Here is a 23,092-nt window from a genome sequence, read left to right as displayed (position 1 = left end):
GGCAAGGGGGATAGAGAGCACTGGGCCTGGAGTCAGAACAACCTGACCTCAGACACTTCCTAGCTGTGTGACCCTGGCCAAGTTACTTCCCTCTGTTTGCCTCAGTTCCTCCTCTGTCAGATGAGATGGAGAAGGAAATGGCCAACTACTCCAGTGCTTCTGCCAAGCAAGAAAACCCCCAGTGGGGTCAGGAGAGTCAGAGAACCAAACCACCACAACAAAAGAGTGAAGCTTCTGCTGTAATGGCTCTTGGTTGGTTGTATGTCTCCGGTGGGCAGCCCTTCATCACTGTGAGCATAGAAGGAGCACAGGATCTAGTGTCAGTAGAGACCTGAATCTGAATTCTGCTCTTCCACCTCCTTAGCTTGTTGACCTTTTCACTGTCCCTTTACCTTTGGAGAAGGGAAGAAGAAAACTTGTTTGATCTCTCTCCATATTAATAATGGGTCAGTGTTTGTTGTCAAAGGTTTTCTTTGGACAGAAGCATGGACAGAATTTGGAGTACCGTCTTCAAGCTCTTCTGCTCCTCCCATTTGTATTCCTGCTTCTTAACCTCATCCAGATAAGTCAGAGGAGATGACAAAATGGCAGCCCCACAAGACAAGGAACTATTCTTGCAGTCATAGCTTTTCTGGGAGGTTAGCCATCCCTCCCAGGACCTGGTACTGTCACTGATGAAATAGGACTGTAGAACTCAAATAATGTTGACATGGATTTACCTGATATTGTTAATTTAGTGGACAGGAGAAGCCATGAGTCCAGTTGGCTTTACAAGGAGTGTTGACAGACTCTCTCCTAGTGTTAGAGGGGCTCTCAAAGTGGAGTTCAGTTAACCAAGGTGATCTCTCTTAGAAGGTCTTTACTGTCAGGGCCATTGAAGAGTTCTCTTTGCATTCCTCCATCTTTGTTATGTTGGCATTAGCTGAAGTCCTTCCTTCTCCTTTCTTCTTCCACTCCAGCCAGCTGGCTTCCTCTCTCCTGTGAGCCTTCTAGTTTGGATATTCAGAACATATTTGTAGCTCTCATTGGTGACTGGCAGGGTCTTTTTGAACAAGGAGCTAATGATGTCTGGATTGGCCTTGACATCAGAATACCATAGGTATTGTGCTACCCTTTACACTAGCCTCCCTCCCCTCCCCAGCACTTCACTGTGATTAGGAAAGGCTTGCTGCGCCTCTGGTATGTAGGGATGTCCCAAGCCCAGGGCTCTGGTCAGAAAGAATAACAATTCTAGGTAATGTAGCCCTAGAAAGAACATTGAGGTTCCTTTTTAGGAAATCACTCTATTAAATGAGGAAGTAAACAGTAGCTAGTTAAAGATAATGAATCAAAGACAGACTAAGTCCATTTGACTTTTTGCTCATGTGTTTGGCAGTGATTACTTGTCCAGGGCACTTAAACCTTTGAATTAGTGCCTCAAACTGTTTTGGGGTGGCATGCTGAACTGGATACAGGCAATCCTCATTTTTCTTTAAATTAAAGGTTTTGTTAAACAATCAAACCAAACAACTGTTTGCCTAGTAACAATGAACATTTAAATGAATTAATGCCCCTTCTCCTTGATAATCAAAGTAATGCGGATTTAAACATTTTTAGGGAGTCATCTTGCACCCATCAAATTGGCAAAAATAGTGAGAAGCAAAAGAAACAAACAGACAGAAAACCCAGATATATTTATTCCTCCCTGTTGGAACTGTGTCTTTTAGCCTTCTTCTGGCTGGGAGTTTGGTTGCACACAGCAAAGGTTCTGAAATTAATCCTACTCCTTTACTGGACCAGGTAACCACAAAGAATGTACCCTGAGGGTGCCATACAAAAAAATGGACAGTAGAGGCCATTGGCTCCACAGTTTGGATAGCCCCGGGATATGTGCATATTTGGGCTTGCTTTGTGCAGGCTGGGATACGGAGTCAGGTGGATACCGAATTCTCGCTCTGAGCAGTGGGGTCTTGGAGCAGTGGGGTCTTGGAGCTCAAGGCGCCTAAGCCCGTGTGAGGTCTTAACTCCCTGTCACTCATTTGATAATCGTTATTCTGATTCTGACTTCCAGAGAGGGTGCTTCTGACTTGATTCCTGTTTCTAGACTCGTTTGCATGGCCTCTCTTTGTCCTGAGCAAATGAATCCTCTAGACTTTAATTTTCTCTACCGTGGTAAGGTTCCAAAACACGTCCTTCTGGGCAATTTTCTTTCTACTGTGAGCACAAAAATAACGACAGCTTGTGCTCGCTATGCTGAGGCCCTGCCCTGGCCTCTTGGGCCAGACTTGCCTCAGGTGTTTTCAAAGTGTATTACACCTAGTGGGCACTTAGAAATGCTTTCTGCCTACATACTACCGGACTCCAGTGGGTTGTCTGGGAGGTCTTCAAGGCGAGGAAGCCTTCCCTTCCTGCAGGCATAAATCATTGAATGGAGAGCATTCATTCCTTCTATCCATGTAGGCTCTTGTCTCTTGTCAGGTTCTCCTGTAAGTTCAGTTAGTTCATCGTAGGGAGTTCACTCATTGTGCTAGAGGCCTTCAGTTACATTGCAAGGATACCAATGATGCATGTGTGCCATCCTTTGCTCACTCCTCATTTCCGTTTCATGGCCAGGCCGCCTTCATTTTTCAGTCCTGCATTTCCATGATGACTTTCTTTACAGATGTCCACTCCAGGCCATGGAACAATTAATGTCAACACAAATGGGCTCAGCCCCCACCCCTTTTAAGTTAAAGATCATATTTTGAAAAGTAAATTTCAATAGATGAGCTCATATATGCCTCCCTGCTTTTTTTGTTGTTAATGCTGGGCTGTAGGAAACTTTTGACCATATCTTGAATGATTTTCCTTATAGGGCAGCTAGGCCCCATCAGTAATCAGAGATGTACTCTTGGATGTTAGGTGGAAAGATGATGAAGAAACCTTTTAACATGACTCAGCTCTGGCCCCCAAATTCCTCCCAGTTTGGCTTCTCTTCATATTCTCAAGGCATCCAAGCCACCAACATCCCTAGAGTTTCCTTGGGTCGGTCACGTTGCCACATCCTATATCCTTCTGCACCAGGATGTCACAGGGTACCCTGGATCTGTACCCCATCCAACCTAGCCCAATCTGAGATTTGACAGATAGAGAATCTGAGAAGGATAGCAAAGCTTATTGGTGAGCCACTGAGCCGAAGGGAGATGGGAGTCAGAGAGCCAGAGCCGTTCTGTTCTGAGATCTGTGGAGCTGCCGCTGAATCACTTTGTCTGCGGTGGTGGCGAATGCCAAACTCTATTCCCATTTACTAGATTGGTTCCTCAGATTGCTGGAACCTTCCTCCACTCCCCTCTTGCCAGTGGGCTGTGGGATCCTACTGGACGTTTGGGCTTCTTGGGCAGAATCGGTTTCCAAAAATATAATGTTGTGCTTCTTTCTCTTTACCCAAGATCTGAGGGCAGGAAGAGGGGGTGAGAAGCCCAGACAAGACGCTAAGATCTGGGGCACTCCTGCATCCCAGGGGCTCCCCCTGCCCTGTTCTTCTCCCTCTCCAGATGGGAGAGAGCTGGGTCTTTCCCAGAGAACATTCTATGTTTTCTTTCTCCCAGCACATTGACAGCCAAGAGAAGTCTCACGTAGTCTCAGCGCCTGCAAGGACAGGGTTTCATTAGGCTTGGATGTGTCACATTTCCTGGGGGATGGGTAAACTGAGGAACCAACATAATCCCTCCTAGGAAGTAAGAGGCTCTGCATTGGACATCTCTTCCTTCCTTTGCTGTTTGTGCGGCTCCTGACCCCCTGCAGAATAGAGAGGACTTCCCAGGCCCCACATTTGTTTGCTCTAATCACTCCTCGATCATCAGTCTTGATGGGATCTCTCTCGTGTCCCTGTGCTGACGACTCACAGGAACATGCGGTTAACCCTGGAGAGGCCTCAGAGGGCATCCAGTCTAACCTGATCATTTAATCCACGAGGAAGCGAGGCCCAGGAAGATGAAAAGCTGTCCTGTGGTGGCAGAGACACTAAGCACCAGGGCCCAGTGCCCTTTGCACTGCACCAGGCTGCCTTTCCTTCTCAGAACCCCCGCTTTCTTCCCCATCCTCAGCCTTGGCCCCACAAGGCGGACAGTTCCTCCCCAGAGGAAGCTCCCAGCTCTTCTCGGGGAACCTCCAGAGTGTGCGCACTGGCCCTGTGGCATTTTTATCCCCAGCACTGTACCCAGTGAGTTCGTTGCACATAGCAGGTGCCTAATAAATGCTTCTTGATTGGCAGGTGCTCTTTGAGATTGGCTGAGGCTGCCTGGGGAGGGGCCTTCCCAGATTTGGCCATCTTGGCCTCCCCAGGCCTCTTGTGGAAGCCTTTCAGTACCCGAGCTCACCTTCCCTGCCTCCTGAGCCAATGGAGGAGGATGGCAAGTGTGGGGGATTGTTTAGGGAAGTCTCTTGGTAGTGAAGAACGTGTGTCTTGTGGCTCCAAAGAGGACCTTTCTTTCTTACTAGTTCTCAGCTCTGTTCCCTGGGTTCAAGGCTATGACCTCCAGATTCACAAAGGGAGAGGGTCACTTGGGAAATGCCTTTAAAAATGACACAGGCTTATGTACAGAGGAATGTTGTTATGTGCACACAAGTGACGTATGCAGCAGACCAAACTTCTTTCACTGTGATCATCTGCCTTTATAATCTCATGCACTGTGTTTTCTGCATGGAATGCCAAGATTCTGAGATGGGGTTTCCCACAGTGTGCAGGGGTCCAGGCCAGGGTGAGAACTCCTGGCCCCCAGGTGAAGCAGTGAGGCAGCCTTGAGTACCCAAAGAGGAAGCTGAATTTGGCTTCCTGTCCCGACCCAGTGCTGTCTCTCCTAGACTAGGCTGCCTTCCCCTGGCCATTGATCATCACCAAGATGAAAGAAAACCCTCTTGGCTTGGGTGTGTTCCCCATCCCATCTGCGATGGGTTCGGCTTGGGGCTCTCCAGTGAGCGGGAGCAGACTCCTCACCCAGCATCTAGAGCAGAGAGAGCTCAGTGTCCTCCTATCCCCTTCCACATCTCCTGCCTTAGCTGAGGATCCTGCAGGGCTGGGCTTGCTCCCTGGCCCGCTCCTCCTCCCCTGCCTCCCCCTCCTCCTCCTCCCCCTCCCCTCCTCCTCAATCCCCAGTGGACTCATCCCCTCCCTTGCTTGGGAACCACCAGGTGCAGGATGGAGACTCTTTGGGGGAACAGCAAGCCTTGTTGTGTGACAGCGTTAAGCCTTTCCCAGAACCATGAGGGAAAAGCTTTTCCAGCTGCTGACATGAGGGACGGAAAATCATGAAAACTCAAATCTGGATTTCCCCTCCCCCCCCCCAACATGTTTCAGTTTGCATTTTGAGAGCAGTTTAGAAACTTATAGCCCATTTTGTCAGAGCCGTAATTCCCATCTTTCTCCAGGCACTGTAAACAAGAGAGATGGGTTTAATAGTCCCATAAAGGCGTTCTGGGCTGATCGCTGAGATTAGACCCTTCAGTAATGGATTTGGGTGCATGTGTGTGTGTGCACACGTGTGCCTGTGTGTCTCTGTGAGTGTGCTCGAGCTCACACCACTCCAGTGTGCTGGGCGGGGGAGGGAGCTTGACAGAGGTAAATGGGCAGGAATGGTGTCTCTGTGTGGACAGACTCGGATGTCTCTGAAGTGCCTGCTTGATCTCAGGCTCTATTGGAAGATGGATTGAGGGGGCTCCTGACACCGTCCTCTTTATCAGTGTGCAGGCCTCCGCCTTTGCTTCTGCCATCTAAGTGAACACTAATTGAGGTCATTTCAATCCATTCATCACCTGAAATTGAAGTGATATTAGCTTAAGGGAAGGCTTTCCCCCCTTTAGTCTGGATGCATTCATCCTACACTAGACTGGCTATTTGTATAACAGCTCCATTCTCTGGGCCTTTCTCAAGCCAGGAATCTGTTCACTTTCTCATCTTAAAAATCAGCTGATTTGTGTATTTTTAAAATAAACGTTCCAAAAAGCCCGGCCAGAGTCAAGTGTGCAAGTGTTCAAGTGGCAAAGTTACTGCAGCATCCAGGCTAGGATTTGGTTGGACCCGTTCTTCACTTTCTCCCAGATGGCTGGAACAAACAAGGGAAACAATAACTATTAACCTTGATTCTAGGCCATTCAAACCTCCAAGGGCACTTGCATTGTAGCTTTTCAGCCTGAAGCCCAGAGAAATTAGCTGAGTGACTTGTTCATGGTCAGATAACTGAGCAGGGAAAGGGCCAGGCCTTGAACCTGGAGCCCCAAAGTATATAACACCCCCAAAGGGCATGACGTCCTTGTTTTCAGAACCTTTGGTTTTCATCCTTGCCCTGCAGGTTACTATAAGGAACCTCTAGGAAAAAGAGGTTCTTAGGAGAAAAGGACGGCGGTGCTCCCTTAGCCCTTGGGGTCAATTGACTCTTAGAAGAAGATCAACACCAAGTGTTTGCTGCTGATGAGTTCAGCTCTCACCTGAACCTAGAAGATTCCTTGAATTACTCCCTTGTGGGGGAGGGAAGGGTTCTGTTCTCCACACCCACCCTGCCTCCTCCTCCCCCAATCTGGGGGACATTCTAAGGAAAGAGTTTCAGAAATCTAGAACCCTTCAATTCTCAGCCCATAACTTGAAGGGAAATAGGTGAGGACCTCATGTCCTAGGAAGAATCCTTGAGAAATGTGGGCCTCAGGAGAGCAGCAGCAATCTGAGGGCCCTGTCCTGTAGACACCAGAGCTGATCACTTCATTGGATTCTACCAAGGGAGCTCTGAGGAACCCAGGGGGAAAGCTCACAACAAAGATAATTTGTGAGCACAGTGACATCTACTTGGCCAAGGAGACAATTGTGCCTTAGTCACAAGCTCACATTTACCAAGTAGAATCTGGATGATGTTTCCCACCCAAAGCCCTGGGTTCAAGCCTGCCGCTTATTCACCACAGTCTGCCCTGTGACAGATTATGTACTTCTCTGGGGCTCAGTTTCTCTATGTAGAAAATGCAAAAATTATGTGTCCTGCTTGCTTCAGGGTTGTTCCAAGGTTCCTTATGCTCTAAAGCTTTTAAGCCAATGGGAATACTTTTGTGAAAAGGGATTTCACTTCTCCTTTTCCACTCCCTAATTAGACTTTTCTCATTAGTGTAATGTAGTAAGGATAATTTTAAAATCCTTTTAATGATCAAACACACCATTGGAAAATATCTAAGGAAAACTCAGTTGGGCAGAAAGACGAGGAAAAAAAGGACCAAGAGAACAATCACATTTGTTATCAGTTTAGCATCTTTCGTCTGTGTCCCCAGAATGCCTTGCTGGTGCACATGCTGACTCCATCCATGCCATCTTGGCCCTGGCTTCCATATTTACAGCACTCTGGAGGTGACCAGGGGCCTTTCACTTGACAGGTGCCCTTGGGTTCTGAAAACAGATCCACTAAGGAGGGCGACTGGTAGCAGGATTCCCATTTTACAGATGAAGAAGCTGAGATTCAGAAGGGGAGTGAGTTGCTAGTAAGAAAGAGCCTTGGGAATAGACCAGAGATTTTTTTGTCCTTGGTGATATATATGCTCTGCCCCCAACTCTAGTTTGCAATCAGTGTTATACTGGATGAAGATTGGCGTTCCAGTCTAATCGCTAATGTGGCATAGTAGAAAGAGGACCAGGCTTGGAGATAGGAAGGTCTGAATTCAAGTGCTGCCTTAGTCACCAAAGTCACTTTGAATTGCATTTCTTCCTCTATAAAATGAAGTGGGGACAACAGTAGTGTCTACCTTGTAGAGCAGTTCTGAGGAGCAAGTGAAATAACACATGTAAAGCATTACATAAATGTCAGCTTTGATTGTCAGGGAGGGGTCCATAGTCCCAACATTTCCTATCTTTGAGCTGCAGGAGGCTCTCAAAGAGTATAAGTTATAGATGGGATGCAATCTGCAAAAGTGAAGGGACTTCACACACATACACACACACACACACACACACCCCAAATGCTTCATTTTGATGTTCTTTAGAGATCATTATCTTAGTCTGAACCCTAGCTAGAGGGAAGAGCTTCAGACATCTTTAGTGGCCCCCTGGTTAGATTTCTAGGGCTGCTGGAAACATGTGAGATGAGCCCTGTCCCAGGTGCTTGGGAGTAAAGCAAAGTGAGCCCCACTATGTCTGAATTTCATACCTTGTGTTCACAGCAGGGACCCAGACCGAGGCAACACTTTTTGTTGCTGGTTCTTCTTTAAATCCATAAAATGGTTTTCTTTGCAGTATGAGAAAAGCAAAACTTTGATTCATGGACTTGCTAATTATTGTACCCCAGGCCTAGCATGAGACAATCCAGCCTAAGCCATTCATCCTGGTTTCCCTTTGCAGAATGAAGAGCATCTGCCTGCCAACCTTGGCGAAGATTGTCTTCTCTATAGGGTCCGTTCTCCATGTGTTGGTTTTCTCCATAGTTAGGGCCTGAAGTATGATTTTTGTGTGATGTTTCTCCTATGCCAGGCTATTGGAACTTGGGTAGTTGAGCAGATCTCGATGTTCCGGGAGGAAGGTAGCCTTGCTCCGGTTTCATAGTTTTAAAATGTGAAAATGAGGGGCTGCAAACACTTACAAAGCTTTAAAAATTCTTTAAAAAGGAAAGCTGTAACCTCAAGTGAACTCAGATGGTGGATGTGGCTCGTTTGGGGGGAAGTGTGATGTTTTTTAATGGTTTGGCATTTTGAAGTCCTCCAGCTTGACGATTAGAATAACTCAGTAATCATTAGTCAACTCTACGATGTGTCTGGAAAGGTCAAGCAGGCATCAGGAAAAAGGCAGCCGGACGGCTCCTGCTTGTTCCTTGACTCCCTGTACCTAAAATATGCCTTTGTGGAGGCCTCACAGATGACAGCATTTGGCCTGGAAAGCATGTGAGGCGAGGGTGGGAGCTGTTTGGTGAGCGGCCGCTGCGAAGGCAGACTCCAGCTTCTCTGTGGCCACAGGAGGTGGGAGCGTTCTCCCGCTTGACCCCCTCGCCGTTGAGAAGGGAAAGGCAAGGCAGTCCTGCAGAGTAGGCCCCTGAGGCCTGGGGCCTGTGGCCTTTCACCAGGCAGGCATCCCTCTCAGCCGGCAGCAGCAGGCTGGAGCCGGGCTCCGAGAAGTAATTTAATTAGTGTTGATCATGACTCCAGATGATGGTGATTTGATAAGGAATAATTTAGTACTTAACAGCCTTTTACATGCACCAACTCCATGTGGGAAGGTAAAGCAAATTGTAGAAAATGAATGTGCTGCTCTCACTCACAGCCCTGCCCACACTGGAAAAGCGCTTGTTGTCAGCAGATGCTCAGTCCCGGTCAGGAGAGGGAGGAGCAGGGGGGCTGGACCATATGTCCAAGGGCACGGGGTTAGAATTGGGGTGCTGGACCAGACCTCGGAGGTCACAGGGCTAGAGCAGCGGGGGGGGGGTAGGGGGGCTAGATGGGAACTGAGAAGCCAACCCCACTTTCTGTTGAATGAGGCCAAGGGGGCATAGAACCAGAGACAGGGAGCTGGACCCGATCTGGGAATTCATAAGATCAGAGGTCTAGAAGATTTGGGATTTTGGGGGCCTCTGTTTAAAATCCTTTCTCTACCTGAGGAAACCAAAGTCCAGATTGGACAGAGATCAGAGATGGAGAATGAGGTCAGACTTCAGGGGCTTTCTCTCCAGTCCCCTCCTCATACAGACAAGGAAACTAAGGCTAATGGGGGTAAAGAAGCAGAGACCTGGAGTTGGGCGGGCCTTTTTTGCACTCCTGGAAACATAGGCTCAGAGAGAGCTGAGTCACAGATGGAGAATGAAATGGAAACTCAAGGGTTGTTCAGTCGATTCCCTCCTTGTAGCTTGGAAGAAATGGAGGCCAAGGTTGGGGTACAGATCTGGTCCATGTCCCCTGATTCGAATTCAGCCATTCTCTCTCCTCTCTCCCTCCTCCTTTTTCGCTCCTCTCCTCTCCTCTCTCCCTTCTCTCTCTCCTCTTCCCCTTCTCTTCTCTCTCCAATCTCCCTCCTCCTTTTCCTCTCCTGGGCCATGTTTGCCCTAGGTACTCAAGGTCACATTGGTATACAATAGTGATAACAAAAGCTACAACTTAGAATGTTGTAAGCTTTAAGGATTTCAAAACATTTGAATGCATCCTATTGAAAGTGACAGGGCTGAGATTTGAACCCAGCTCTTCCACATCTAGTATTGGCTCATTCACTGTATCACCTTATCCACCCTGGCTGGCTTCAGCCCAGGCTGCTCAGGTGCTGCCTTTCTCGTGACCATCTCCCACTGAAGGCTAAGTGCCAGAAAGAATTCTAATGTAGCCATTAAATGTTTGCATTCATTATAGATGTTAAAGTTCCCCCAAAAATTAAGTTAAAAAAATTATCATTGTAGAGAATGGGTATGGAGGAAGAGAGAGAATACAAATGGAAAGATGAAAATCGTACTGTGTATCATCAAGTATTCTCAGGATTTCTTTGCCCCCCTCCCACACACAGGGGAAAAATATGTCTACTCATACACATTTGGATATATGCACATACATGTGTACATGGATACACACACTCACACATACACAAGTACATAGACCTAAGTTGAGCCAACTCAGGCACCTTTATTTTCCCTGTTTTGCCAATGAGGCTGAATGGCCACTCCAGGCAATGATCCGTGATCCTCAGGCTGGACGTGCCAGTGGCCAAGGCGTGTGTTTCAGTGGATGCTTCCAGGCCTAGCACAAGGCCTTGGCCCACTCTGGAGGGAGCGTGTGTCCCGCAGCCTCAGACTCCAGGGCTCTGCATGCAAGAGGTGCTTGAACCATGGCTGGTCCCATTTGGGTTCAGAAAAAGGAAGTCCAGAGGGTCTGGACTCTGCGTGGGTGTGAAAGGGACAGATCTGGGCTAGTCCCAGAGCGAGAGGTCAGGCAGGAGGACTGCTTCCTACCCCTGGTGCCTCCCAGCTGTTCCACAGACAAGACCCTCCCTCTCTTAGCTCTGGACTGTCCCCAGGCCTGGAACACTGTCTTTCTCCACACTGACTCCTGACCACCCGGGCTTTCTTCAAGTCCCACCTAAAATCCCAGCTCCTACAGGAAGCCCTCCCAGCCCCATTCATTCCAGTGCCTTCCCTCTCCACATTATCTCCTGTTTATCCTGCATAGAGTTTGCTTTGTACCTCTTTGTTTCCTTGTTGTCTCCCCCATTAGACTGTAAGCCCCTTGAGGACAGAGTCTGTCTCTTTTTGTATCCCTAGCACTTAGCACAGTGCTGGGCACATAGTAGGCATTTAATAAATGTTAATTGGTGATCTGATTGTTATGATTTCCTCCCGGCAGCCCCAGAGCATCTTGAGGAGGCTGGGGCCCACTGGGCCCGCATTCCAGCGTGTGTTCTGTATGCCCGTCCTCGCGGTGTGGAGCGTTTACTGGTGCACCACCAACTTAAAGAGAATCATTGTACTGTATTCAATTAGTGTCTTAAAATGTTTAACTTGTGCTTAAACTTGGATAAAAATGGTGCCCTTAGGGCCATATTGGAAATTTAACAGAGCCTGAGAACTTATTAATTAACACATCCATAAATTAGATTTCATCTAGCAGACATAATAGACCTTGCTCTTTCCTTGCTAGGCATAAGGGAATTCCTTGTGAGTCTCAGCCATCCTGGTTAAACGCTTCATAGAAAATGAAGCGAGGTTGACTCCCACAGCTCTCTCCAAAGAGACAGGATGTAGGGTGTCCTTAAGGTGGCCTTGCTCAGGAGGAAAACAGTCTGAATTAGAAACCAGAATGCCTGGGGTTCAAATCCTGCTTCAGGCACTTAGCAGCCCTGGGACCCTGGACAGGCAACCTCCTCACAGAACCAGGTTCCTCCTTTGGAAATGGTGACGACCATGTCCCTCCCCTGCCCAAAGTGGGGAGAGTAAGATCCAGGGGGACAGTGTCTAGAAAGCAGGAGGCACGCCTTCAGATGTTGAGCCACGTCAGCCAGCACCGTTCTTGTGATTGTGAAGTGCTCTCAAGCTTGAGAATAAACTGATCTTACATTCACCAAAGACAACAGTTTGAACACTTTCAACTTTTAATTACTGACCTGTACTTAAAATCATAATGTCTGAAATGAATCAGCATCTTGTCCACCACAAGTAACTTGTGACATTTACCAGGAGGGTTTTTCTTCCTGGAAAGTAAGTGGAATCGTCCACTTGTAATGTTGTTTATTATGGGGATGCCAACACCCCTGGGAGGGCTGCCTGCCTTCTTGGGAATGATGAGATGGGGCTTAGGGTATCATTCCCTGAACAAGAAAAGCAGTAATAGATTAGATGAGATTAAGTAAGGGTGCTGTTCTTCCATGCAATTCCAAAGAAATTTCTCTCTCTTCTTCCTCCTTCTTCCTCCCTCCTCTCTGATCCCCTCTCCCCCCCTCCACCTCTTCACTATTCTCTCTCTCTCTCTTTCCTCTCTCTCTTCTCTCTCTCTCTCTCTCTCTCTCTCTCTCTCTCTCTCTCTCTCTCTCTCTCTCTCTCTCTCTCTCTTTCTCTCTCTCTCTCTCTCTTCTCTCTTCTTTCTCCTCTCTCTCCTTCCCTTCTGTCTCTCTCCTTTTCTTTGGTACATTCTGCTGGTTGAGCATCAACTTTTCCATGTGGTGACACCTTGCCCAAGTGGAGGGATAAATTGAATTGTGTGGTTTTGGTACCGACTTCACCACATTTGCCTTCTGTGTCTGTCTGTCTGTCTGTTTTGTTCTCTTTCCCTGCAGTGGCTTTTCATGGCCTCCCCTTGAAAATCAAGAAGGAGCCCCACAGCCCATGCTCGGAGCTGGGCTCGGCCTGCAGTCAAGAGCAGCCCTTTAAATTCAGCTATGGAGAAAAGTGCCTCTACAATGTCAGGTAAGGGATGTGACCACCAGGGCTCAGGCTGAAGGGCTGGGGCTACCTCTGGAGACCAGCACAGAACCTTGGGTGCCATGGGAATACACTGAGCAGAGCAAGTACGGGACCCCTCCGTGTCTCCTCTAGCCCTTCTAGGTACATTTGAAAGGAGTAATTTTTACACACACACACACACACACACACACACACACACACACACCACATGCCTTTGTGTGCCTTCTGAAAAATGTCAATCAAATGATGGGGAGCCATCCTGAAGAAGGGGATCCCAACCTTGGCTCCCACTGTGACCCTTGGATGCCCTCGGGTCCCTGCCTGCAGATCCTCAACCCTCCTTGGCTTGCCTGGCTGTCGGCAATTTGGGTGGAGTATTCCCCAGGGGTCAGAAAGATGCTGTAGGCAGGAAAGGGCCCCAAAGCCTTCTGCCCAGAACATAGATGATACTGTTTGAAACCAAACTTCCGCCAAGTCGGTGGGGAGGCACAGAGGAAGAACGTTGTGCTTTGAGGTTGTTCCCCCTCTCCTTGGGGCTGCTCAGACTGCAGGGCTTCCTGGGAGAGGTCCAAGTTTGCTTTTGGGGAAAGTCAAACTGGCAGAGCTCCTTGGGCTGGTCAGTTCTTGGGGGCTCCCTCTTTAAGAGGAGAACTTGCATCCACCGGGTATAAAGCAAGAGCAGCCCCATAATGTGGTGGATGGGTTATTGTTGCAGGAAAGCTGTGGGAATTCCTGTATCCTAGACCTGGGAGGGAGCCTCTGAAGCTGTTATGAGAATGTGCATTGAGAAAGGGTCCTGGGGGAAAAGAGGAATCGGGGCTGATTCCTCTTTTCTGCCCCAGACATCAAGGGGAAACCTTCCATAGCCTCTTTCTTGTTTTAGACGGGCACCCGAAGACTTCTTTGTTGCTTGCTGCAATCCGATCCCTCACATGGCACATCTGGTCGTGGAACCCCAGGAGTGAAAGTTCAAAGGGCCTTTGCAGATCCCCTGCGCCAAGCCCCTCCTTTTACAAAGGAACAGACCCAAGGCCACAGAGGGCCAGGGCCTTCCCCTGCCCCAAACATTTAACTATGGGAAAGTTGAAATGTGCTCAGCTTCTAGACGTTTGTCTTGTGCCCCAAATCCTTTGGAGTCATAGAGTTCTCTCCTTCTAGGGACAGAAACAAGCTTCCTCCTGGGTCAAACATGACCATAATAATACTGATACCAACTAGCAATTATCTAGCGCCTGCTGTTTGCCAGGCATGGTGCCAAGCACTTTACAAATATCATCTCCTCCAATCCTCGTGACAACCCTGCAGGTTAGGGGATGTTGTCGTCCCCATTTCACAGTGGAAAAGACCGAGGCGAAGTTGTGACTTGCCCAAGGTCACCCCGCTGGTCGGTGTCTGAGGCGGAATTGATTCAGGTCTTCTTGACTCCAGGCCCGACACTGTCTCCGGCTCCCTTCTGGGGCTCACTGCATCTCAGTGCACTTTTTTCCTTGTCACAAGAAGACCTAAGAATTGTAAGCATCTCTGATTATTCTTACTGGCTTTAATGATGCCCCAGGTTTCAGGTGATACGCTATGAAGGGGAGAACAAGACCTGGTCCCAAACCCCACCCTAGGCCCTTACCAGCTCAGTGCTCTTAGCTGGACTTACTTTCTCTGGAGAAAGGGTTTAATAACAGCCCCTGCCTCCTGGGGCTGGTGGGAAGCCCAGTGGGGCCATCTTTGTAAAGGACTTTGCCAGTGCTAGAGCATTATAGGACGCCAGTTGTGGTGCTCTTACTTCCCTAGACGTGCTTGGTGATCTTGCTGTGTGGGGAGCTTCTCACGAGGCAACTCTCACTGGTCAGTGTGGATTGTCACAGACTCGGTGACTTGTGAGCTTAGACAGCTGCCCAGCCCCCCAGGGGGAGGTCACAGAGCCATGGTCTGTGTCAGGGGCAGGACTGGACCCCGGTCCTTCCTGACTGGAAGGCTGGCTCTCTCCACCGAGCCGTCTTGCCTTTTATTGGTAGAAAATGACAGCTGGGCTACCGGCTACCTTTCCTGTAGACTTTTCCAAATGGTGTCTATTAGGAACTTCAGGCTGTAGAACACCTGGGTCCTGAAGTGGCATCGAGTCTGCCTAGGGCCCAGGGCACAAAACTAAGCTCTCTGGGAGTGAGAGCTTAGGGGATTGTGAGACACATACGCACGTGCGCGTGTACACACACACACACACACACACACACACACGCACACACATAAACACATACACACATAAACACATACACACGGCCACTTTGTAAAGTAATGTCAAATAATTTCCAGCCCCTATTATCTGTTACCCACAATACCCCTTAAAGCCCTCAGCAGAATAGGATATGCAGACATGATACAGGTATTTTATTTATTTATCCCAAAGTTTTGTTCTTGCTACCAAGGAGGATGTGGTTGGGGGAGTCGGGGGAGCATGCCCCAGACAGAAACATCCCTGGGGTCTCTTCAGTGTGTCCTGAGCATCAGAAGACTGATTTTTCCTCTAATAGGAAGGGTTTCCTTTCTCGATGCAGAGAAACCAAGTGTCCCTCTTGTTTGTTCCGTGCTAGTGCCTATGATCAGAAGCCACAAGTGGGAATGAGGCCCTCCAACCCCCCAACGCCGTCCAGCACGCCTGTGTCTCCCCTGCATCATGCTTCCCCAAATGCAGCCCACACCCCGAAGCCTGATCGGGCCTTCCCCACTCATCTCCCGCCATCCCAGCCCATCCAGGATAACAGCTACCCAGTGGACCACAGGTAAGCCGCACACACACATTCTTGGTGAGTGGAAGGTGGGGAGAGGAGAAGCAGGGGTTGATCAGTCAGACTCCTGGCCCAACTCTCCGGCGGCTGCTAGCAAAGGAGGTGCTTTTTTTGGCTGCAGGAAGGTGAGTACGTCTTTAAAAAATGGCCTGGCTGCACCGTGGTCATAGATTCCTGTGAAGGAATTATTTCTGATTCTAGTCGTTGGACTTGCTTCCCTTTTTTTCTAGGAATCATTTTCTATATCTGTAGGTACAACATTTTGAAGTGAAAAATATTTTAAAAAATGGGTTTTCTCTGCTCAAAAATTGAACGATTTTACCTAGGCCTTAGGTTATCTCATTACATTGTTTAACGTGTGTCTACAACACACCTGCACACATGCACATGCAGCATTCGGTCTGTATCTGACTTTCAGCACACCAAGGGTCAGAGATTTTAGCCACGTGAGCACAGCATCCACAGGGCTCTCGGCTTAGGGGATCGCTGGAGGCGCAGAGCAGTTAGTGACAAGTTCACAGAGCTAGTAAGTAAAGGGCTCGCTGGCATTCGGCTGTCCATCTCCCCCCTCCAGGCCTTTGGCTTGGTAGTCCTCTGCACCTGGATTGCCCTCTCCTCACCTCTATATTCTTCAGGAAAGCTTTCCTGATCTGCCCCACCCCTCCCTTAGTGCTGTCCCCTCTGCAGTTAGCTTCTGTCTCTGTGAAGTTGCTGGACTGCTCTCTCTCCTTACACTGTGAGCTCCTCCAGGGCAGGGACAGGGATTTTGGTCTTACTTTATCTCCCCAGTCCTTAGCCCAGGGCCTGGTGAATCCTTAACCCTTAACCATGGCTTCCTGGCTTAATTCCTTCCTCCAGGCCCAGCCCCAGTGCTATCAACTCACTTTCATTCAGGATGTGCAGACACTGGGCTAGATGCCCTGGAGTTAAGAGTCAGATGACCCAGCTTCAAATCTCAGCTCTTCCATGTGTAACCTGTGTGACCCAGAGCAGACCATTTAACCTACCTGGCTCAGTTTCCTCATCTGAAAAATGGGGATAACAATAAACCTGCCTCTCAGGGTTGTCTCCCCAATGAGACAACAGGTGTATGTTGAGTGAGTACTAGCATCATCGTGATTGCAGCGGGTTCTCATCGGGGACTCTATAGCTAAAAGGACCCTTAGAGGTCATATAGCTTCACATTATAGAGGAGTAAACCGGGGCCCAGAGAGGGCAGGTGACTTGTCTTGGGTCACACAGGAAGCCCTGGGACTTAAATCCAGGGGCTCCGACTCCATTTCCAGGGTGCTTTATGAAGCGATGTTCACAGTCTCTGTTACCTTGGACAAGTCCCTTGCCTCTTTGTTTCCCCCCTTTCCCCTAAAATGGCATGATGACGGTCCTATTCACCGTACCTGAGACTGATAAGCCTTAAAATGTCATCTCACTATGAGTGTAGAGCATGCCCTGCGCTGCAGGAGAAACCCTATTTATTATAGGGTTTGCTGAGCAGGCTCCTAGATGATATTGAACGTAGCTCAGCGACAGCCTCTTGGCCAAGTTCATTTTAGTATCTCTACTTGAAATTGAGTATTTGAGACTGGGAACAGCCGGCCCGGAACTACCAGGGTAGGCGCGGGGTCCTTTCCCTCGGCCCCCTCCCTGCGTGTGGAGGCTGGCACCAGCTGCCAATCGCGGAGGCCGGATGTCTGCTTGGAGGAGCTCTCGGGAGAGGCAGGGCCGGAGAGTGCCAGGCACTCGCTTGCAGATGGCAAAGATGCTCTGGAAGCGGGCCTCTCCTAGGAGCCCTGTCCCCCAGTAGGCACCCCACCCGGCTCTGGAAATGCTCAGTGGCCTGCCAGCCCTCGCCCTGGCGCCTTTCCCCGGCCCCGTGGTGCTGTCCAGAGCTGGAGCCCTGCCTGGCCTGCTCTGCAGTCCCATGCTAGCACAAGGACCACGGAGCCAGGAGAGTCAGGCCCACGCCTGTCCTTTCCTTACACACTTAGTCTGGTTCGAGGAGCTTGGGGCCTGCATGGCCCTGAGATCCCAAAGCTTCATCTGCAGCAGAAGATGAGGGTTTCAGGCAGAGAAATGGTCCCTGCCAGTCAGCTCTTCTGATGTGTAAAAATCAATTGTTCCCCACAACCGGGACCTCCCCCGGCAGGGCTTTCCTGAGATTTCTGTTTGACTTGCAGGGGTGGCCGTGCTAGCTTCTGAAAGGAATGGTCCCAAGGGTGTTTGAGGAGAGCTTTATTCTATTTAAATGTCTTTATTCAAGTGTTGGGTCTATTTGGTGATATTTCCAAATACTTGAGGATTATTTTCAAAGTAGCATCTCTTAAGTGCCTAGGCTATGCCCAGCACCATCATGGAATACAAATATAATGCATGAAGCAGTCCCAGTTCATAAGAAGCTTTCCTTTTTTAAAATTTTAGCTTTTCCAAATTAATATAAATGTATTTTCTCTCCTTTTCAGCTTACCCCACAGATATGGGCAGGGGTGGGGGGAACAAAACAAAATAAGGACAAAACCTTTGTGACAGATAAGAGCAAAGTCAAGCAGACCAGTTCCTGCAGGGCTCACTCCAAAAAGGAGCTGCCTTGATCTGCTCCCAGCACCCTCTCCTTGGTCAGCAGGCTTGGCTGATTTACTGCCTGTAGCAGGGGTCTCTGGGCCACGTGTTTACATCCCAAAATCTTCCCTATTTTTTCCACTTTTAGTGTTGGGGCTTTTCATTCAAGGCAGAGAACATTTACTAAACACCTACTATGTGTCAGCCACTGTATCAGGTGACAGGGATATGAGGACTAAAACGATACATTGGCCCTGCCCTCCTGGTGTGTTCTCTGCCTCGGGAAGCAGCTCACATGCTGCTATGGGAATGTACCGGGTAGAGGGCTCGATTGGCAAGGCTTGCCCAGCTCAGGAAGGGTGTCTGGTAAGAGTGGTACTTGACCTGAGCCTGGCCCAGGCCTAGAGATTCCGCGAGCAGAGGTAGGGAGGCACAGCATCCCAGGCACGGGCCCAACCTGCACAACCTTCCCGCTAACAGGGGGAGACCAAAGGTTGTGCACGGTGAGGGCTCGGTTCCTTTGAATTTGCTTGGTAACACCTCACCTTTTCCAGGTATGTTGTTTCTCTCAGTTCAGTGGACGCTTCTAGAGGGGCTATTCTATCCCCACTCTAGCACATCGCCGGGCTCCTAGTAGAGGCTTAATCAGCTGGATGGACTTGAATTTGTTCATGGGTCAGTTTCCCTTGACACGGTTACTGCCTGTCTCTCCTTGGTGAGAGTCACGATGTTTATGGGATGGGTCCTGAGTCTCCCAGTGCCATCTTGGCCAAATGCACAGCCAAGTTCAGTGCCCAATGGTTTCAGCATCCTCTGCCTTTGGCCCTAGATTTCGACGCCAGCTTTCTGAGCCTTGTAATTCCTTTCCACCTTTGCCTACGATGCCAAGGGAAGGACGTCCAATGTACCAACGCCAGATGTCTGAGCCAAACATCCCGTTCCCACCCCAAGGTTTTAAGCAGGAGTACCATGATCCGGTTTATGAACACAGCACCCTGGTGGGCAGTGCGGCCAACCCCAGCTTTCCCCCACCTCTGATGATTAAACAGGAACCTAGAGACTTTGCCTATGACTCAGGTAAGCTTCTCTTTTTATCTCAACCGCCCATGTGTGACCATCACTTGAATGAAGGCCATTGGTCATGGCCAATGTTGGATTATTGTGTTTTTCCTGTGTATATAGATTTCATGTAAAATGCTTCTCCCAGTGTGCACTTTATAGGCCATGGGATTGTAGAATCACAAGGGACTTTCAAGATCAGCACATCCAATACTTTCTTTATACATTTGACCAAAGTGAGGCCCAGAGATGTGTGACCTGTCCAAAGTCACACAACTAAGTAGGTAGCAGCAGCAGGATTCAAAGCCAGTTCCCTAGCAACAAATCTCTTGGTCTTTGCAGCACCCCTACTGCTTCTCATACATTGGGAGATCCAGGACTTTATCACCATGGGGTATTCCCCCACCAATCGGGTAGCAATCCTTCTACCCCTTGGTGGAAGATGGCCCCAGATTCCTCCATCAATGGCTAATTCTGCCAATCACCCTCCTGGAATATAGCTCAGCAGGTCCTCAGATGAGAAGCGCAAAGGGTGTCATGCTCTCTGCACCTGGAGCTCTTCCCTCGGGGTGATGCCTTCCAAAGTGGTAGCAGAGAAGCAGGAGTGACCACTGGGCCCTGCTAGGGGTCAGAGGAAGCCATCGCTTAGTATGACTCAGCGCCACACTATACACTGTGAAGGCCTCACTTTGCTCGTCTCTAAAATGGTTAGAATAGTACTTGCCCTGCCCTGATGTGACAGGAAAGGAAGAATAACCCCTCAATTGGGATTCAAAGGGCAGTTTTTGTGGTTGTGTGTTGTTGGGGGCGTCTTGCTTCTCCTTTCTTCCAATTGAAATGGTTGAGTGTTGGCTGCAGCCTGAGGGGCTTCTCGACATCTTTCTCAGAGCTCTAGAATGGGTCTCTGATGAGTAGTTTGTGTTCTGTGTTGTTGCTTGAAATAACATCTGGAAATGAAAGAAAGTGATCCTTACAATCTCCACCTTCTCAGGTGGTGAAGAATCATGTCATTGAGGAGAATGGATGTATGTGTGTGTGCATGTGTGTACAGACATGCCATGTATGTGCATGTACAGACGTGTCATGTGTGCGTGCATGGACATGTCGTGTGTGTGCATGTATGGACATGTCATGTGTGTGTGCGTGTACATGTGTGCACATGCATACGTGGTGTCTTTGATGTTCTGGCCCCAAAACATGCTAGGAGGTCAGCTGTCCTTTGAGCAGGCTTCTCCCTAGTTCTGTCTTCACATGCCCTCCCCAGGCCAGAGTCTTGCATATCATTTAGTAAATATTGATTGGCTGAAGATTGTTGACATTCTCTGGGATTGTACTTCCTCCTAATCTCCATCTCTTAGTAGCTTTCTCTTCCTTCAAGGCTCATCATCTCAATTTTCACTTCCTCCATGAAGCCTTGGGTAATCCCTTCTAATTGTCAGTGGTCTTCCTTACCTCACTGTAGACTCTCCCATGGCATATGAGCTCCCTGAGGCGGTTGGCAGGGTGTGGACCCTGTGTTGCCAATGCCCACCATGGTGTATTATTGCACATAGCAGGTCCTTCAAAATATTTTTGAATTGCATTGAGTTGAACAGCATGAGACTCACTGAGGAAGCCTCAGTTTCCTCATCTGAAAAGCCCGAGATTGGACCATACGGCCTCTGAAGGCTTGTCTAGCTCAAGGCATGTGGTCCTGTGTGCACCACCTCAGCTCCAGCTCAGTTTTTTGCTGCCTTTGCGGAGTCACTTCACGTGGCTGGGCCCTCCCAGTCTCTAACACCAATCAGCCAGTCAGTCAACGAGTATTGAAGTGCTTCTTATGTCCCAAGCAAGGTACTGGGGATATGGGGAGTGCAAAGAATGAAAGCATCCCTACCCACATGAGATGGCACTCTAAGGGTGAGACTTTACTTACACACACACACACACACACACACACACACACACACACACACACACACCTCTGTGTGGTCATTACTATGAGTAGGTTGTACAGTATTAGCCATAATCGTCCCTGTCTGCTGTGCCTGCAGCAAGGGAAGATCCCCAGGGTCAGGGTGGATCGAGTTGCACCAAGAAAAGCCAAATGGAGAAATCACAGCTTCCTTTTCTGAGGATTTTCTGGTCCCTCTTGGTGATCGACTTCATGGAGCAGCAGCAGCATTCCCTAAGGTTTCCGTATTCCCTTTTCTATGGGAACTTCCTAGAGGATGTTCAGTCTGTTGCTTCTTTGAACGCCTCCGGAGCTCTCATTGCTTCAGTCCTCGTGGAGTCGTGCATTGTGGCTCAGATTCAGAAGGGACCTCAGGAGCTTCCTCACTAACCAACATCCAAACAAGATTGGCCTCTACACATCGATGGCCATCCAGCCTCTTTTTGCAAACATCCCAGGAGAGGGAACCCCACTACACCTGGGAAGCTCCTTGTATGTTCTCATTGTTAGACAGATTGGACCCGGGAAGGCACTGATCTAGACCAAAGAAAGGGAGGCCTTAAATTTTGGCCTAAATGACCAAGAAAGAAGGGCAGAGAATCATCTAATTCAGGGCCAAAAGGGACCTTGCAGGGCATTTAACTGAACCCTTCAGCTTGCCTTTGAGAGTGTCTGAAACCAGAGCTGGGCAGACTCCCACTCCACACACATAGTAAGAGACAGAGCCTAGCTTCCAATCCAGGGTCTCCAACTCCAAATGCAACTCTTTCTCTTAGGCAGAGGACACCCTCAGGTAGGAAAGTGTTTGGGGAGGATTGCCTCCTACTTGGCAAGCAAGAACTCAACTTTGGAAGCCTGGTGGTGGCAGAGCAACTGGTACTTAATGTTCCAAACAGGCATCCTGACCTTTGTGTGTGTGTGTGTGTGTGTGTGTGTGTGTGCGTGTGCACGTGTGCGCACGCATGTATGAACTTGTGTGTGTGAGATGGACCTTCTGAAAAGGGTGCGGAAGCCCTCAGAATCATGTTTTTAATTACATTAAAAATTAGATTTTAAAGAAAACCAATTCTAGCAAAGTACGATTACCAAAATAATTCATAATAATAATAATAATAACACCAAGTTCATTAACCCCGGTTTAGGAACTCCTGATAATCTTTCCTCTGGATTATCTCTAGCATCTAAGGAGGGACCAGGATTATGTCCCTGGACACTCCCCTTGGCCTCTTGCAAGAAGCATTATGCAGATTCCTTTTAACACCAGAATCATAAAGTTGGATCTTTTGAAGGCAAAAAAAAAAAGTGTAGTAATGGTGCAGCCCAGGGTTATGAAAAATTAATCTGTGGGTATCGAAATGTATTTTACCGGCCACAGAATTGCTGCATTTAAGTTGACACATCTGTATATGCCATAAAATTGCCGTCAACAACTGTGATCCGCAGATATTTTGTCTTGTTGCCATCTGTTCTCTAGAAATAATCATTTTTTTCCATCCTGGCTGAGAGTACATTAAATAACCCCGGAGAAAGCCAATGAATTTATCACACAAGCACTGATTCCCTTTTTCACCTATTGATGCTGAGCAAATAACATTGGAAAAACCTCATGCTCAGGGTTTCAGGGCCACACCAGAAGGGCCTCAGAAGGAGTTTAGAAAGAGGATTTTATCATCCTGTGGCCAGGCAGAGGAAGTGGCCCCATAACCCTTTGTATAGCCCTCTGGTCTCCAAGTCTGTGAACATCATGAAAGCACAAGGGACTTAGGAAAAGGAAAAGGATAAAGTTTGGTACAACGTGACCTTTCCTCTCTTTGGGAAGATGGCAGGTCGCCCAGGGAATTAGTTGCTTACTAAGAGAAAGCAGTTCCAACTGTGGATTATTGAAGCTAGTGAGAAAAATGTTATGTTAATGGCCTGTGAGC

General features: G+C 48.6%; 1 protein-coding gene across 7 annotated transcripts in view; it reads left to right on the top strand.

Annotated features, from left to right (window-relative positions):
- Positions 1-23,092, top strand: part of ETV1 (ETS variant transcription factor 1) — a 96,402-nt gene that overhangs the window by 37,043 nt on the left and 36,267 nt on the right. For all 7 annotated transcript variants that reach the window (XM_043966653.1, XM_043966650.1, XM_043966651.1 and 4 more), the window contains 3 exons: positions 12,719-12,848; positions 15,428-15,616; positions 19,008-19,255. In XM_043966653.1, the coding sequence (XP_043822588.1) occupies positions 12,719-12,848; positions 15,428-15,616; positions 19,008-19,255 (567 nt within the window). The remainder of the gene's footprint in view (positions 1-12,718; positions 12,849-15,427; positions 15,617-19,007; positions 19,256-23,092) is intronic.

The sequence above is a fragment of the Dromiciops gliroides genome, chromosome 5, assembly GCF_019393635.1.
Source record: "Dromiciops gliroides isolate mDroGli1 chromosome 5, mDroGli1.pri, whole genome shotgun sequence".
Classification (NCBI taxonomy): Eukaryota; Metazoa; Chordata; class Mammalia; order Microbiotheria; family Microbiotheriidae; genus Dromiciops; species Dromiciops gliroides.
Note: the sequence above shows the minus strand (reverse complement) of the source record. Positions and strands in the feature narration are given on the sequence as shown.